At 47.4% G+C, this 18,632-nt stretch overlaps 1 protein-coding gene across 2 annotated transcripts in view; it reads right to left on the minus strand.

Annotated features, from left to right (window-relative positions):
• Nucleotides 1-8,058: 8,058 nt before the first annotated feature.
• polr3a (polymerase (RNA) III (DNA directed) polypeptide A) overlaps nt 8,059-18,632 on the minus strand; it is a 76,685-nt gene continuing 66,111 nt past the window's right edge. For both annotated transcript variants that reach the window (XM_071394602.1, XM_071394601.1), the window contains 5 exons: nt 16,664-16,828; nt 15,636-15,800; nt 15,008-15,139; nt 11,817-11,949; nt 8,059-9,022 (listed from right to left, as the gene is read on the minus strand). In XM_071394602.1, coding sequence (XP_071250703.1) covers nt 8,874-9,022; nt 11,817-11,949; nt 15,008-15,139; nt 15,636-15,800; nt 16,664-16,828 — 744 coding nt within the window. In that variant the 3' untranslated portion in view covers nt 8,059-8,873. The remainder of the gene's footprint in view (nt 9,023-11,816; nt 11,950-15,007; nt 15,140-15,635; nt 15,801-16,663; nt 16,829-18,632) is intronic.

The following is an 18,632-nucleotide window of genomic DNA, read 5'->3' on the forward strand; positions in this document are numbered from 1 at the left end:
TCAGGTGTCTCCGGAAGGTGGTGATTGACTCCGCTGTCCTGGCGTCGTGAGGGAGTTTGTTCCACCATTGGGGTGCCAGGGCAGCGAACAGTTTTGACTGGGCTGAGCGGGAACTGTACTTCCTCAGTGGTAGGGAGGCGAGCAGGCCAGAGGTGGATGAACGCAGAGCCCTTGTTTGGGTGTAGGGCCTGATCAGAGCCTGAAGGTACTGAGGTGCCGTTCCCCTCACAGCTCCGTAGGCAAGCACCATGGTCTTGTAGCGGATGCGAGCTTCAACTGGAAGCCAGTGGAGAGAGCGGAGGAGCGGGGTGACGTGAGAGAACTTGGGAAGGTTGAACACCAGACGGGCTGCGGCGTTCTGGATGAGTTGTAGGGGTTTGATGGCACAGGCAGGGAGCCCAGCCAACAGCGAGTTGCAGTAATCCAGACGGGAGATGACAAGTGCCTGGATTAGGACCTGCGCCGCTTCCTGTGTGAGGCAGGGTCGTACTCTGCGGATGTTGTAGAGCATGAACCTACAGGAACGGGCCACCGCCTTGATGTTAGTTGAGAACGACAGGGTGTTGTCCAGGATCACGCCAAGGTTCTTAGCGCTCTGGGAGGAGGACACAATGGAGTTGTCAACCGTGATGGCGAGATCATGGAACGGGCAGTCCTTCCCCGGGAGGAAGAGCAGCTCCGTCTTGCCGAGGTTCAGCTTGAGGTGGTGATCCGTCATCCACACTGATATGTCTGCCAGACATGCAGAGATGCGATTCGCCACCTGGTCATCAGAAGGGGGAAAGGAGAAGATTAATTGTGTGTCGTCTGCATAGCAGTGATAGGAGAGACCATGTGAGGTTATGACAGAGCCAAGTGACTTGGTGTATAGCGAGAATAGGAGAGGGCCTAGAACAGAGCCCTGGGGGACACCAGTGGTGAGAGCGCGTGGTGAGGAGACAGATTCTCGCCACGCCACCTGGTAGGAGCGACCTGTCAGGTAGGACGCAATCCAAGCGTGGGCCGCGCCGGAGATGCCCAACTCGGAGAGGGTGGAGAGGAGGATCTGATGGTTCACAGTATCGAAGGCAGCCGATAGGTCTAGAAGGATGAGAGCAGAGGAGAGAGAGTTAGCTTTAGCAGTGCGGAGCGCCTCCGTGATACAGAGAAGAGCAGTCTCAGTTGAGTGACTAGTCTTGAAACCTGACTGATTTGGATCAAGAAGGTCATTCTGAGAGAGATAGCAGGAGAGCTGGCCAAGGACGGCACGTTCAAGAGTTTTGGAGAGAAAAGAAAGAAGGGATACTGGTCTGTAGTTGTTGACATCGGAGGGATCGAGTGTAGGTTTTTTCAGAAGGGGTGCAACTCTCGCTCTCTTGAAGACGGAAGGGACGTAGCCAGCGGTCAAGGATGAGTTGATGAGCGAGGTGAGGTAAGGGAGAAGGTCTCCGGAAATGGTCTGGAGAAGAGAGGAGGGGATAGGGTCAAGCGGGCAGGTTGTTGGGCGGCCGGCCGTCACAAGACGCGAGATTTCATCTGGAGAGAGAGGGGAGAAAGAGGTCAAAGCACAGGGTAGGGCAGTGTGAGCAGAACCAGCGGTGTCGTTTGACTTAGCAAACGAGGATCGGATGTCGTCGACCTTCTTTTCAAAATGGTTGACGAAGTCGTCTGCAGAGAGGGAGGAGGGGGGGGAGGGGGAGGAGGATTCAGGAGGGAGGAGAAGGTGGCAAAGAGCTTCCTAGGGTTAGAGGCAGATGCTTGGAATTTAGAGTGGTAGAAAGTGGCTTTAGCAGCAGAGACAGAAGAGGAAAATGTAGAGAGGAGGGAGTGAAAGGATGCCAGGTCCGCAGGGAGGCGAGTTTTCCTCCATTTCCGCTCGGCTGCCCGGAGCCCTGTTCTGTGAGCTCGCAATGAGTCGTCGAGCCACGGAGCGGGAGGGGAGGACCGAGCCGGCCTGGAGGATAGGGGACATAGAGAGTCAAAGGATGCAGAAAGGGAGGAGAGGAGGGTTGAGGAGGCAGAATCAGGAGATAGGTTGGAGAAGGTTTGGGCAGAGGGAAGAGATGATAGGATGGAAGAGGAGAGAGTAGCGGGGGAGAGAGAGCGAAGGTTGGGACGGCGCGATACCATCCGAGTAGGGGCAGTGTGGGAAGTGTTGGATGAGAGCGAGAGGGAAAAGGATACAAGGTAGTGGTCGGAGACTTGGAGGGGAGTTGCAATGAGGTTAGTGGAAGAACAGCATCTAGTAAAGATGAGGTCAAGCGTATTGCCTGCCTTGTGAGTAGGGGGGGAAGGTGAGAGGGTGAGGTCAAAAGAGGAGAGGAGTGGAAAGAAGGAGGCAGAGAGGAATGAGTCAAAGGTAGACATGGGGAGGTTAAAGTCACCCAGAACTGTGAGAGGTGAGCCGTCCTCAGGAAAGGAGCTTATCAAGGCATCAAGCTCATTGATGAACTCTCCAAGGGAACCTGGAGGGCGATAAATGATAAGGATGTTAAGCTTGAAAGGGCTGGTAACTGTGACAGCATGGAATTCAAAGGAGGCGATAGACAGATGGGTAAGGGGAGAAAGAGAGAATGACCACTTGGGAGAGATGAGGATCCCGGTGCCACCACCCCGCTGACCAGAAGCTCTCGGGGTGTGCGAGAACACGTGGGCAGACGAAGAGAGAGCAGTAGGAGTAGCAGTGTTATCTGTGGTGAGCCATGTTTCCGTCAGTGCCAAGAAGTCGAGGGACTGGAGGGACGCATAGGCTGAGATGAGCTCTGCCTTGTTGGCCGCGGATCGGCAGTTCCAGAGGCTACCGGAGACCTGGAACTCCACGTGGGTCGTGCGGGCTGGGACCACCAGGTTAGGGTGGGCGCGGCCACGCGGTGTGAAGCGTTTGTATGGTCTGTGCAGAGAGGAGAGAACAGGGATAGACAGACACATAGTTGACAGGCTACAGAAGAGGCTACGCTAAAGCAAAGGAGATTAGAATGACAAGTGGGCTACACGACTCGAATGTTCAGAGAGTTACGCTTACGTTGCAAAAGAAAATAAATAAAATAAAAGATCTAATTGACTAAAATGATATAGTACTGCTGGCTGGTGAAGTAGCCTGGCTAGCAGTGGCTGCGTTGTTGAAAGTGAAGCTGGCTAGGTGACCTCGACAATTTCTCTAAATTTCTCTAAACTACACAATTATCATGGATACAAGGACAGCAAAGACAACTAGCTAACACTACGCTAATCATGTTATTTATCTTTGTGTAGCATAAGATCAATCAAACACATATTGAAACAAACAAGGTCCCACAGTTGACAGTGCATGTCAGAGCAAAAACCCAACACATGAGGTCGAAGGAATTGTCCGTAGAGCTCCGAGACAGGATTGTGTCGAGGCACAGATCTGGGGAAGGGTATCAAAATATTTCTGCATCATTGAAGGTCCCCAAGAACACAGTGGCTTCCATCATTCTTAAATGGAAGAAGTTTGGAACCACCAAGACTCTTCCTAGAGATGACCGCCCGGCCAAACGGATCAATCGGGGGAGAAGGGCCTTGGTCAGGGAGGTGACCAAGAACCCGATGGTCACTCTGACAGAGCTCCAGAGTTCCTCTGTGGAGATGGGAGAACCTTCCAGAAGTACAACCATCTCTGCAGCACTCCACCAATCAGGCCTTTATTGTAGAGTGGCCAGACGGAAGCCAACCTCAGTAAAAGGCACATCACAGCCCGCTTGGAGCTTGCCAAAAGGCACCCAAAGGAAACAAGATTCTCTGTTCTGATGAAACCAAGATTGAACACTTTGAACACTTCAGCCTGAATGCCAAGCGCCACGTCTGGAGGAAACGTGGCACCATCCCTGCGGTGAAGCATGGTGGTGGCAGCATCACGTCTGGCGGAAACGTGGCACCATCCCTGCGGTGAAGCATGGTGGTGGCAGCATCTTGTCTGGAGGAAACGTGGCACCATCCCTGCGGTGAAGCATGGTGGTGGCAGCATCTTGTCTGGAGGAAATGTGGCACCATCCCTGCGGTGAAGCATGGTGGTGGCAGCATCTTGCTGTGTGGATGTTTTTCAGGGGGAAATAATAGATCTGCAGAAAAGAACGGGAGAAACTCCACAAATACAGGCGTGCCAAGGTTGTAGCATCATACCCATGAAGCCTTGGGGCTGTAATCGCTGCCAAAGGTGCGTCAACAAAGTACTGAGTAAAGGGTCTGAAAAAAAACTATTTTTGCTTTGTCGTTATGGAGTATTGTGTGTAGATTGATGAGGGGGGGGACAATTTAATCCATTCCAGAATAAGGCTGTAATGTAACAAGATGTGGAAAAAGTCAAGGGGTCTGAATACTTTCGAAGGCACTGTACATACGCCAACTTCTGAATAACTATTCCGCAGGACGTACCCTACAATCATCAGACTAAAACAGGTGAAACCAGCCACTACCCTGCCCAGCATGGGAGACAGTGCCTTCTCACATGTGACCCCCCTCAGCTCTGCAACACTCTACCTGTACTCGTCCAGGAGGCAGCTTTAATCTCTTCAAATCAAATCAAATGTATTTATATAGCCCTTCGTACATCAGCTGAAATCTCAAAGTGCTGTAGAGAAACCCAGCCTAAAACCCCAAACAGCAAGCAATGCAGGTGTAGAAGCACGATGGCTAGGAAAAACTCCCTAGAAAGGCCAAAACCTAGGAAGAAACCTAGAAAGGAACCAGGCTATGAGGGGTGGCCAGTCCTCTTCTGGCTGTGCTGGGTGGAGATCTCTTCACTTTAAAACACAACACCTATTCAAGCTTTTTTAAATGTTTAATGGCTTAATCTGCTTAAAGTCCATCTGCAACATTAGCAGGTAATGTCTTGACGTATTGTGATTGTTTTTTTGTTTTGCTTTCTAACTTTAATCCGCAATGAACGTGGGAAATGTGCTATGCAAATGATATATGTATTATTATTATTATTATTATTGACAGAAAGAGAGCACCACAGCAGGCAGCTAACAGCTGTCGTTTAGGAGACGGTAGACCAAAGTCCTGGTGGCAAAACCTCTTACTGCTCAACTGTACATACGGTAGTGAGAGCTAGTCCATTAACGTACATGATCACTTGTAAAAGCACATTTTGTACTTTCACAAAACGACTGTCATTTACAAGAAGGTAAGCACTGCAGGCATCTCAGAGAAGTACAGATTGTGAAGACAGGGTCACCTCGGAAAGATCAAAATGCTTTGAAATAGAAAGTAGACAGAGGTTCATTGATTCGGTATTACCTGATTCAGCATGCTGAGAAAGCCAGGTTCATTGATTCAGTATTACCTGATTCAGTATGCTGAGAAAGCGAGGTTCATTGATTCACTACTACCTGATTCAGCATGCTGAGAAAGCGAGGTTCATTGATTCACTACTACCTGATTCAGCATGCTGAGAAAGCGAGGTTCATTGATCCAGCATGCTGAGAAAGCCAGGCTCATTGATTCACTACAGATAATTCCACAACAGACAATACAATAGACTCAATAGAGGTCTTGGAGGTGGAATACTGTCTGGAGATGGTGGAGGCATCTAATTATAAAGAGGCTGAAAGAGCTAAACGTTATTAACCTGGTCCCAGATCTGTGCTCTATGCAACTCCACGTTCAAGCCACAATGAGTGACAAGTAGGTTTGACACGACAACACAAACAGACCAACACTCAGGCTAATACTTTAATAATTGAACAATTGTACAAACATGTTTCTATAGGATTTTGTTAAAGAGGTAAATACTTTTCATTACAAACTTCTGTATATGTGAAATCAACACTCTATTTCATTACTGGACCACAAGTTAAATGTTGAACTTGAGGTTTGTGTCATAAATTACAATTATGCTTCTACATCGGCATTGCTTTGTCTTTGTAGTTTTAGGCTGGATAAGCACATTGTGACAACTGGAGATGTAAAAAAGGGCTCATCGTGTGTCTATTGTTGTACGTGTCAGCAAGATTATGTTGATGTTTTCAACTTTGGATAAAAAAAAAAAAAGAACATGGTTTTTGTTTTTCTTCATTTTTGTGTGTAATTACTTCCTTTAATGGATCCAAATCCACCACGAAGCAGTAACATCCAGCTTTACGGTTGACATCATAATGGTGAGAAAACATCAAACGGTGACTGCGTGCCAAATGGAACCCTGCAGAGCACTACTTTAGACCAGAGCCCTGTGGGCTATTGACTTCACTAGTCCCACTAATTACTAGCTTAAAAGCCTACCTGCTGTTGAAGCCATTCGCTTCTCTGTGTGAGGGTGCTCCCATCCCAGTGGTTTAAACATGCTCTTATCTGCAAGAGATAGTTCCCCATTTCCATATTGGTTTGGTGGAACTCCAAGCCTCAAGTCACTGTGACATTTCGGCAGTCATGTCATATTTGAAAACAGATTTCGTCATATCATCTCGGTTAAAGAGATTGAACAGGATCTTAAGCATTTTCAAATTCTTAACATATATGAATTGCAGGATTTTTTAATAGATGTAAAAGTCCCCTAAACTGCGTGGTTCTGGTACCGGTTCCGACTGACATTTTAGTGTCTAAATCGGTCTGTGAACACCGTAGATGGAAATGGCTTGCATTGAGCGGTAGTCCTGATTCTCACGGACACAGGAGTATGTCTCCTCTGCCTGTGTGAAGCAGGAAGTGAAATATGACACCACTTGATGCTGGGATGTCCCTCAGAGATCGATTTATAGCCAGTAATCAAAACACACTTATTTGTCGTAGAAGGACAAGATTAATATGAAAGGCAAGTTCCTACGAGTTCAGGAAGCCATGCTAGAGCTCTGTGAGACATTCACAGCGATGGGGGCAGACGTTTTGATCAAAATATGCAAATCTTCTCTAACACTAAATATTTAAATATGTATTTTACAGTTATAAGGAGGGTGAAATATTATAGTCAGTCCTTTTATAAATTGATTATACTATATTTAGAAAAAAATGTCATTTCAAGCCTGATTCATACATTTTTGTTGATTCGGAAATACATCGTAAAATACTTCATCTTTTCATCCTATTTGTCCTGTGTACTTGTGTCCTCAAAAGTGATTACACCTCCGCAATTTATAACCATTTTTACCTGGAAGGTGAGATTTTAACCTTGGAGTACGCAGTATTACTAGTTATTGTGTATGGCCCTTTTAGGATAAATCCTGACTTCTGGGGATTACGTAGATTACAATGATTTACAGTTAAGAGGGTTTAAATAACACATAAACCATGAAGACTCATCCATACATACAGTAGAGGGATGTTTTAAACCATACAGACATCCATACATACAGTAGAGGGATGTTTTAAACCATACAGACATCCATACATACAGTAGAGGGATGTTTTAAACCATACAGACATCCATACATACAGTAGAGGGATGTTTTAAACCATACAGACATCCATACATACAGTAGAGGGATGTTTTAAACCATACAGACATCCATACATACAGTAGAGGGATGTTTTAAACCATACAGACATTCATACAGTAAATTTAAAAAATTTGATTTTGTGTACATTCAGTAGAAATAAGCCATACTACAATAGACTTAATGACAAAATTGATTGAAGGATAAATACTGTATATTATTAAACACAAGAAATGCATTTGCAAGAGGTGCACAAGGTGTGGAGGGATGTTTTAAACCATAAAGACATTCATACATACAGTAGAGGTATGTTTTAAACACTGAGAAAAACCCCAAGCCAGCAGTAAACACAAAAAGACAATTTGTTTGAGGTTTTAGAGAACAGTCACCATATAGTAACCTCACCTTAAGAAACAACAGGAGTGAAGCCTGGGCATCCAAGACCATCCTATAGTATTACACAGGGTTCATTGTAACCAGGCTCCAGATGGCTCTGTGCTTCAGTCAACTCCTGTCTCCAGGTTGTTCCATCAGTGTCACGCCAACCATGAATGGCACAACAAAGCTGTGTGGTAATGAATGAAGAGTTGTCTCAAGCACACACTTTACAGACCTGTTGAACAGACTCCTTTCAGCCAGCGAACAACATCAAACCATATTTATAATCAAATCAGTGACTTCAACGCTTCACTCTTTCCAGCGTCAAACACACTTTATTGTAAATTCAGAAAGGGGCAAAGCATGGAAAACAAACGGAGAACATAATACAGTGAGTCCACATGAGGCCACGACTAAACAAATAAAAAACAGGTGAACGTCAGTTCTTCCATTGTGGAAGAAGCTGGAGACGTTTTGACAGACACTTCTCTCTCTCTGTAGTCCTGTGAATTAGAAGAAGTGGTGTAAAATAACACAATAAACACGGAGAGAAAACAAAAGCTTCACGTTAAGGCACTCCTTGTGTATGTGCCCCATGCTCTCTTTACTCCATCACACACACACACACACACACACACACACACACACACACACACACACACACACACACACACACACACACACACACACACACACACACACACACACACACACACACACTCCTCATCACGTCAACTGTCAATCATTGATAGCAAAATAAGCATAAACAATGATCAGTACAGTAAGGCTTGTGGGGTTGATTCCCAAACGGGCCACATATACTGCAGATGTGCCACTATGTAACTGTAGGTGCCTTTGGATTAAAGCATCTACTAAATGACCATATTATTGTACATTATTAGATGTTGGGTGTGGGACAGACAGAGCCCAGGGTTCTACTGGGACAGACAGAGCCCAGGGTTCTACTGGGACAGACAGGGCCCAGGGTTCTACTGGGACAGACAGAGCCCAGGGTTCTACTGGGACAGACAGAGCCCAGGGTTCTACTGGGACAGACAGAGCCCAGGGTTCTACTGGGACAGACAGAGCCCAGGGTTCTACTGGGACAGACGCCAGCCCAGGGTTCTACTATGTAACCAAGGGGATGTGGAACTCGGCGCTGTCGAAGAGCAGGGGTCTCCTGGGTGGAGTGGGGTCCTTGTCAGCCTTGTGTAAGAGCTTGAACAGTCCTGTACCGATGTTCATGGGGATTCCCATGATGATGCATTCTGATACACCTGGAACCAGAGGAGACAGAGAGACATTCAGATATACCTGGAACCAGAGGAGACAAGGACATTCAGATACACCTGGAACCAGAGGAGACAGAGACATTCAGATACACCTGGAACCAGAGGAGACAGAGAGACATTCTGATACACCTGGAACCAGAGGAGACAGAGAGACATTCTGATACACCTGGAACCAGAGGAGACAGAGACATTCTGATACACCTGGAACCAGAGGAGACAGAGACATTCAGATACACCTGGAACCAGAGGAGACAGAGACATTCAGATACACCTGGAACCAGAGGAGACAGAGACATTCAGATACACCTGGAACCAGGAGACAGAGACATTCAGATACACCTGGGAACAGAGGAGACAGAGAGACATTCTGATACACCTGGAACCAGAGGAGACAGAGACATTCAGATACACCTGGAACCAGAGGAGATAGAGACATTCAGATATACCTGGAACCAGAGGAGACAGAGACATTCTGATACACCTGGAACCAGAGGAGACAGAGACATTCAGATACACCTGGAACCAGAGGAGACAGAGACATTCAGATATACCTGGAACCAGAGGAGACAGAGACATTCAGATACACCTGGAACCAGAGGAGACAGAGACATTCAGATACACCTGGAACCAGAGGAGACAGACATTCAGATACACCTGGAACCAGAGGAGACAGAGACATTCTGATACACCTGGAACCAGAGGAGACAGAGACATTCAGATACACCTGGAACCAGAGGAGACAGAGACATTCAGATATACCTGGAACCAGAGGAGACAGAGACATTCAGATACACCTGGAACCAGAGGAGACAGAGACATTCTGATACACCTGGAACCAGAGGAGACAGAGACATTCAGATACACCTGGAACCAGAGGAGACAGAGACATTCAGATACACCTGGGAACAGAGGAGACAGAGAGACATTCTGATACACCTGGAACCAGAGGAGACAGAGACATTCAGATACACCTGGAACCAGAGGAGACAGAGACATTCAGATATACCTGGAACCAGAGGAGACAGAGACATTCAGATACACCTGGAACCAGAGGAGACAGAGACATTCTGATACACCTGGAACCAGAGGAGACAGAGACATTCAGATACACCTGGAACCAGAGGAGACAGAGAGACATTCAGATACACCTGGAACCAGAGGAGACAGAGACATTCAGGTACACCTGGAACCAGAGGAGACAGAGAGACATTCTGATACACCTGGAACCAGAGGAGACAGAGAGACATTCTGATACACCTGGAACCAGAGGAGACAGAGACATTCTGATACACCTGGAACCAGAGGATACAGAGAGACATTCAGATACACCTGGAACCAGAGGAGACAGAGACATTCTGATACACCTGGAACCAGAGGAGACAGAGAGACATTCAGATACACCTGGAACCAGAGGAGACAGAGAGACATTCTGATACACCTGGAACCAGAGGAGACAGAGAGACATTCTGATACACCTGGAACCAGAGGAGACAGAGACATTCAGATACACCTGGAACCAGAGGAGACAGAGAGACATTCAGATATACCTGGAACCAGAGGAGACACAGACATTCAGATACACCTGGAACCAGAGGAGACACAGACATTCAGATACACCTGGAACCAGAGGAGACACAGACATTCAGATACACCTGGAACCAGAGGAGACAGAGACATTCAGATACACCTGGAACCAGAGGAGACAGAGACATTCAGATACACCTGGAACCAGAGGAGACAGAGAGACATTCTGATACACCTGGAACCAGAGGAGACAGAGAGACATTCTGATACACCTGGAACCAGAGGAGACAGAGACATTCTGATACACCTGGAACCAGAGGATACAGAGAGACATTCAGATACACCTGGAACCAGAGGAGACAGAGACATTCTGATACACCTGGAACCAGAGGAGACAGAGACATTCAGATACACCTGGAACCAGAGGAGACAGAGAGACATTCAGATACACCTGGAACCAGAGGAGACAGAGAGACATTCTGATACACCTGGAACCAGAGGAGACAGAGACATTCAGATACACCTGGAACCAGAGGAGACAGAGAGACATTCAGATACACCTGGAACCAGAGGAGACACAGACATTCAGATACACCTGGAACCAGAGGAGACACAGACATTCAGATACACCTGGAACCAGAGGAGACAGAGACATTCAGATACATCTGGAACCAGAGGAGACACAGACATTCAGATACACCTGGAACCAGTGGAGACACAGACATTCAGATACACCTGGAACCAGAGGAGACAGAGAGACATTCAGATACACCTGGAACCAGGAGACAGAGAGACATTCAGATACACCTGGAACCAGAGGAGACAGAGAGACATTCAGATACACCTGGAACCAGAGGAGACAGACATTCAGATACACCTGGAACCAGAGGAGACAGACATTCAGATACACCTGGAACCAGAGGAGACAGAGAGACATTCAGATACACCTGGAACCAGAGGAGACACAGACATTCAGATACACCTGGAACCAGAGAGATTGAGCTCAATCAGCCGTGTCTGGGATTTCTTTCTCAATGGCTGGGAATCCGCCCTCTCTTCCGTCTCCTCCCCATTCATCTGTAGTGAAAACACCTGACAGGTCGCTCGTTAGTTATTTCAGATCAGTGCAGTGAATGAGAGAAGTCGTGGAAAGGACAGATGTTTTTTAGACAACAAAAAGCCATTGTAATTCTTTGTTATCAAGTAGCTGTATTTCTGTAATTCTGCTATAGAAAGAGGAAGACCGAGAACTCACCACAGACCGAGTCCTTCTGACCAAAGTACGCAGCATCAAAGAGATGGTCGGCAGTTTTCTCAAAGGACGCCAGCATCAACACGCTCTCCTTCATCTTAGCCAGGCCAAACCTGGTGATACCTAGGATCTCACCCTATGGATGGCAAATACATTATCCTATTGCATAACCCTATACATTATCCCATTACATTATCATATTGCATAACCATGTCGCATTATGCTACCGCGTTATCTTATCGCATTATCCCATTACATTATCCTGTTTCATATCACTATTACATTATCCTATCACATTATCCAATTACACAACCCTACTCAATAATCATATCACACAATCTTATTACATTATCATATTGCAAAAACCCTACTACATGATCCTATTGCATATCCATATTACATTATCATATTGCATAACCCTATTTCTTAAAACCCATTACATATTTTATTATACATACTGTATCCTATCACATACAGAGATTTTGTTTTATTAAACAAAATATTTTTAATTGTATAAGCAATTGTATAAGTAAAAAAAATATACTGAACAAAAATATACACGCAACATGTAAAGTGTTGGTCCCATGTTTCATGAGCTGAACTAGAAGAGCCCCAACATTTTCCATACGCACAAAAAGCATATTTCTCTCAAGTTTTGTGCACAAATTTGTTTACATCCCTGTTAGTGAGCATTTCTGCCTTGCCCAGAAATCTTGCTTGTTTGTTATTGACCAAATACTTATTTTCCACCATAATTTGCAAATAAATTCATAAAAAAATCCTACAATGTGATTTTCTGGATTTTTTTTCTCTCATTTTGTCTGTCATAGTTGAAGTGTACCTATGATGAGAATTACAGGCCTCATCTTTTTAAGTGGGAGAACTTGCAATTGGTGGCTGACTAAACACTTTTTTGCCCCACTGTATGTAAACTTCCGACTTCAACTGTATAAAATATAGTTTGATTTGTTTAACACTTTTTTGGTTACTAGATGATTCCATATGTGTTATTTAATAGTTTTGATGTCTTCACTATTATTCTACAATATAGAAACTAGTAAAAAGAAAAGAAAAAGCCTTCAATGAGTAGGTGTACAAACAATGTTTTTTAGTGTTTTTAATATATATATATATATTTGTTTTTTGTCCCCAATTTTGTGGTATCCAATTGGTAGCTACAGTCTTGTCCCATCCCCCCGAAACACGACCCCGCCAAGCCGCACTGCTTCTTGACACAATGCCCGCTTAACCCGGAAGCCAGCCGCACCAATGTGTCGGAGGAAACACCGTACACCTGGCGACCGTGTCAGCGTGCACTGCACCCGGCCCGCCACAGGAGTCGTTAGAGAGCGATGGGACAAGGACATCCCTGCCAGCCAAACCCTCCCCTAACCCGGACGACGCTGGGCCAAACCCTCCCCTAACCCGGACGACGCTGGGCCAAACCCTCCCCTAACCCGGACGACGCTGGGCCAAACCCTCTCCTAACCAGGACGACGCTGGGACAAACCCTCTCCTAACCCGGACGACGCTGGGCCAAACCCTCCCCTAACCCGGACGACGCTGGGCCAAACCCTCCCCTAACCCGGACGACGCTGGGACAAACCCTCTCCTAACCAGGACGACGCTGGGCCAAACCCTCCCCCTAACCAGGACGACGCTGGACCAAACCCTCCCCTAATGACGCTGGGCCAAACCCTCCCCTAACCCGGACGACGCTGGGTCAAACCCTCCCCTAACCCGGACGACGCTGGGCCAAACCCTCCCCTAACCCGGACGACGCTGGGCCAAACCCTCCCCTAACCTGGACGACGCTGGGCCAAACCCTCCCCTAACCCGGACGACGCTGGGACAAACCCTCCCCTAACCAGGACGACGCTGGGCCAAACCCTCTCCTAACCAGGACGACGCTGGGCCAAACCCTCCCCCTAACCAGGACGACGCTGGACCAAACCCTCCCCTAACCAGGACGACGCTGGACCAAACCCTCCCCTAATGACGCTGGGCCAAACCCTCTCCTAACCCGGACGATGCTGGGACAAACCCTCCCCTAACCCGGACGACGCTGGGACAAACCCTCCCCTAACCCAGACGACGCTGGGACAAACCCTCCCCTAACCCAGACGACGCTGGGCCAAACCCTCTCCTAACCCGGACGACGCTGGGCCAAACCCTCCCCTAACCCGGACGACACTGGGCCAAACCCTCCCCTAACCCGGACGACGCTGGACCAAACCCTCCCCTAACCAGGACGACGCTGGACCAAACCCTCCCCTAACCCGGACGACGCTGGGCCAAACCCTCCCCTAACCAGGACGACGCTGGGCCAAACCCTCCCCTAACCAGGACGACGCTGGGCCAAACCCTCCCCTAACCAGGACGACGCTGGACCAAACCCTCCCCTAACCAGGACGACGCTGGACCAAACCCTCCCCTAACCAGGACGACGCTGGGCCAAACCCTCCCCTAACCAGGACGACGCTGGACCAAACCCTCCCCTAACCAGGACGACGCTGGACCAAACCCTCCCCTAACCAGGACGACGCTGGACCAAACCCTCCCCTAATGACGCTGGGCCAAACCCTCCCCTAACCCAGACGACGCTGGGACAAACCCTCCCCTAACCCGGACGACGCTGGGCCAAACCCTCCCCTAACCCGGACGACGCTGGGACAAACCCTCTCCTAACCCGGACGACGCTGGGCCAATTGTGCGCCGCCTCATGGGTCTCCCGGTCACGGCCGGCTGCGACACAGCCTGGAATCGAACCAGGATTTGTAATGACACGGCTAGCACTGCGATGCAGTGCCTTAGACCGCTGTGCCACTCAGGAGGCAGGTGTCCAAACTTTTGACTGGTACTGTATTTCAATGGAAAACATATGTAAAATATGACATTAGCTGAGAGTAGGCCTGCACAGGTTAGCAAAATTTCGGGGAACTTTCTATAAACTCCCAGTTTTTCCAGAAATCCTGGTTGCATGATTCCGGATTTCCTACTTATTACGGGAATCCTCTAACCAGGATTTCGGGAAAACCAGGGAATTTATTGAAAGTTGCAGGAATTTTGCAACCCTGCTGCATCTAAACTGCAAACAGAGCACCTCATCTGTCATCACAAAACAAACTTTAAAAACAAAACCTCACTCAATATTATTCGTCTTTGAATAAAACCTTCTCCATCTTTTCACCGACCTTATAGGACATGAGGTCTGCCAGGAGCATGACGTGTCGCCTGTCGATGCTCATACCGTGGTTCACCATGGTGTACTGTATCTCATTGATGATGGTGGACCTAGCAGCCTCGATACCAAGCGTCTTCTCAACCTGCGAAACAGAGAGACAATCAGTTGCTTCTGTTTAGATATGTTTTTTTAATTTTAAAAGGAGAATAGAATTCCAAACTGATGTTTGTATGATTGATTAAATGGTAGGATAGGAAGAGCAGCTGGGAGACAGAGCAGAGGGAACAGAAATGCGTAAGCCTCATGCTGGGATCAGACTGGGATCCACGCCGCGGGGACAGTAGATAGTTCTGGAGGAGAGAACAGTCCGTTGGATCTCGGCACAGAGACATTGGGGTCTTCAATCCATTCATTTAATTAACAACGTGTCCTCTTTTACAACAACAGTTGGTTCTCGGCATTGAGGTCTTCAATCCATTCATTTAATTAACAAAGTGTCCTCTTTTACAACAACAGTTGTCATTGAGAGAATTGGTTCAGGCCAATCAATCAGACGATCATTTGAAATTCGATCAATAAATGGGACGATAATATGTTGCTGTTTGTTTTTGGAAGAGGGGCTGCTACAGTCTAGTTACCTCATAGGTGTTGTTTGAGGTGGTCCTGTTGCCGTTGACACCGTGGGTTGCCATGACGCTGCGTAGGTTGTCTCCCTCAACCAGCAGCTTGTACTTGTTCTTGCCGGTCTGCTCGTCGATGTGAATGACAGCTCTGGACACCTCAGGGATACCCTGTACCACCACCTAGTAACACCACAGAGACAGGGAGAGAAGAGAGAGGGAGGAGAGAGGGGACAGAGACAGAAGGGACAGAGAGTGGGGAGAGAAGAGAGAGGGAGGAGAGAGGGGACAGAGACAGAAGGGACAGAGAGAGTGGAGAGAAGAGAGAGGGGACAGAGAGAGAAGAGAGAGGGGACAGAGAGGGGGAGGAAAGGAGACAGAGAGGGGGAGGAAAGGAGAGAGGAGACAGAGAGGGGGAGGAAAGGAGAGAGGAGACAGAGAGGGGGAGGAAAGGAGAGAAGAGACAGAGAGGGGGAGGAAAGGAGAGAGGGGAAAGAGGAGACAGAGAGGGGGAGGAAAGGAGATAGGGGAAAGAGGAGACAGAGAGGGGGAGGAAAGGAGATAGGGGAGAGAGGAGACAGAGAGGGGGAGGAAAGGAGAGAGGGGAGAGAGGAGACAGAGAGGGGGAGGAAAGGAGAGAGGAGACAGAGAGGGGGGAGAGAGGAGACAGAGAGGGGGAGGAAAGGAGATAAGACAGAGAGGGGGAGGAAAAGAAAGATGGGACACACTATAATGAACTGTACAGAGGTCTTGGCAGCATTACCCGCCCGGTGAATTCTATGCATTTCTAATCATAAAGCCCCTGTTGATATCATGAAAGAAACAATTCACTAAAATAATCCATGGTGAGACCTGCCTGAAGACTAACACAATATTAACATGTTTAGTTCAATACGTTAGACCAGAGCCACAGTCAAAAGTGGTGCACTATATATAGGGAATATGGGCCCTGGTCAAAAGTAGTGCACTATATATAGGGAATATGGGCCCTGGTCAAAAGTAGGGTGCTGAATAGGGTGCCATTTGGGACGCAGCGTTACTCTTACCTTGGGCAGGTTATCCTTTAGAGACTGGAGGACGTAGTACATGGAGCTCTTGCTGTTTTCCCTGGGAGATACACAGACCACTGCCTCCCCGTGTACAGCTATGTCTCCAGGCTTCACTCTCAGCTTAGACATGCAGATAGAGTAGCGGACTGTCTCTGCATTTACCTGCGGAGAGAGAGACAGACAGAAATAGATAGAGAGTCAGAGAACGAGAGAGCAGAGAGCAGAGAGAGAATGCAGAGAGAGAACGAGAGAGCAGAGAGAAAGAGAGAGCAGAGAGAAAGAGAGAGCAGAGAGAGCAGAGAGAAAGAGAGAGCAGAGAGAGCAGAGAGAATGCAGAGAGAGAAAGAGACAGAGACAGAGACAGAGAGAATGCAGAGATAGAGAGAAAGAGACAGAGAGAATGCAGAGAGAGAGAGCAGAGACAGAGAGAGAGAGCAGAGAGAGACAGAGAGAGACATGCAGAGAGAGAGCAGAGAGAGAAAGAGACAGTTGAACAGTCAAACATCTCAGGCTTCTCTACAGTGAGTTGGGATGGATGGAACTACGGGCCGACCTGCCTGATTACTAGTTTAGTCAGGCAGGTCACGCTACAGTATAAAACAGCCCTTTCATTTAAAACCCATCGTTTAAAGAACAATCCAATGCTCAATTAGTGTGAAGAAAAGCTCTGCTCTCTGTGGAGCTGCATCCTTCTACTCGTCAAACTGACAAAGAAACAACTGTCTGACTTCCTGTCTAAACTGTCTGTCCGACTTCCTGTCTAAACTGACAAAGTCAGACCTGGGACAAAACAGACTAAGAAACCTTTTCCTCTAAAATGTCACCTGATAAAGATCAAAGGCAGGTGTCCTGAAACCAAAACAGTTTATTTCCTTCCATCCCTCCCAGTAGTTCACACCAATACACATAGAATTGATAAAATAGGCATATAGAAATAATGAATATAGTCACTAGAATGAATAATCACATAGAATTAGAATAAATATACACTACATGACCAAAAGTATGTGGACAGCTGCCCGTCCAACATCTCATTTAAAAAATCATAGGCATTAATATGGAGTTGTTCCCCCTTTGCTGCTATAACAGCCTCCACTCTTCTGGGAAGGCTTTCCACTAGATGTTGGAACATTGCTGCGGGGACTTGCTTCCATTTAGTCACAAGAGCATTAGTGAGTTGAGGCACTGATGTTGGGTGATAAGGTTTGGCTCACAGTCGGCGTTCTAATTTATCCCAAAGGTTTTTGATGGGGTTGAGGTCAGGGCTCTGTGCAGACCAGTCAAGTTCTTCCACACCAATCGCGACAAACCATTTCTGTATGGATCTCGCTTCGTGCACGGGGGCATTGTCACGCTGAAACAGGAATAGGCCTTCACCAAACTGTTGCCACAAAGTTGGAAGCACAGAATTGTCTAGAATGTTGTTGTATGCTGTACCATTAAGATTTCCCTTCACTGGAACTAAGGGGCCTGAACCATGAAAAACAGCTCCAGACCATTATTCCTCCTCCACCAAACTTTACAGTTGGCACTATGCATTAGGGCAGGTAGCGTTGTCCTGGCATCCGCCAAACCCAGATTAATCTGTTGGACTGCCAGATGGTGAAGCGTGATTCATCACTCCAGAGAACGCATTTCCACTGCTACTGATTCCAATGTTGGCGAGCTTTACACCACTTCAGCCAACGCTTGTTATTGCGCATGGTGATCTTAGGCTCGGAAACCCATTTCATGAAGCTCCCGACGAACAGTTATTGTGCTGACGTTGCTTCCAGTGGCAGTTTGGAACTCGGTAGTGATTGTTTATCAAAGAAATTTGATAAACTGACTTGTTGGAAACGTGGCATCCTATGACAGTGCCACGTTGAAAGTCACTGAGCTCTTCAGTAAGCCAATGTTTGTCTATGGAGATTGCATGTGCTCGATTTTATACCCGTCAGCAACGGGTGTGGCTGAAATAGCCAAA

Source organism: Salvelinus alpinus, chromosome 3 (genome assembly GCF_045679555.1).
Source record: "Salvelinus alpinus chromosome 3, SLU_Salpinus.1, whole genome shotgun sequence".
Taxonomy (NCBI): Eukaryota; Metazoa; Chordata; class Actinopteri; order Salmoniformes; family Salmonidae; genus Salvelinus; species Salvelinus alpinus.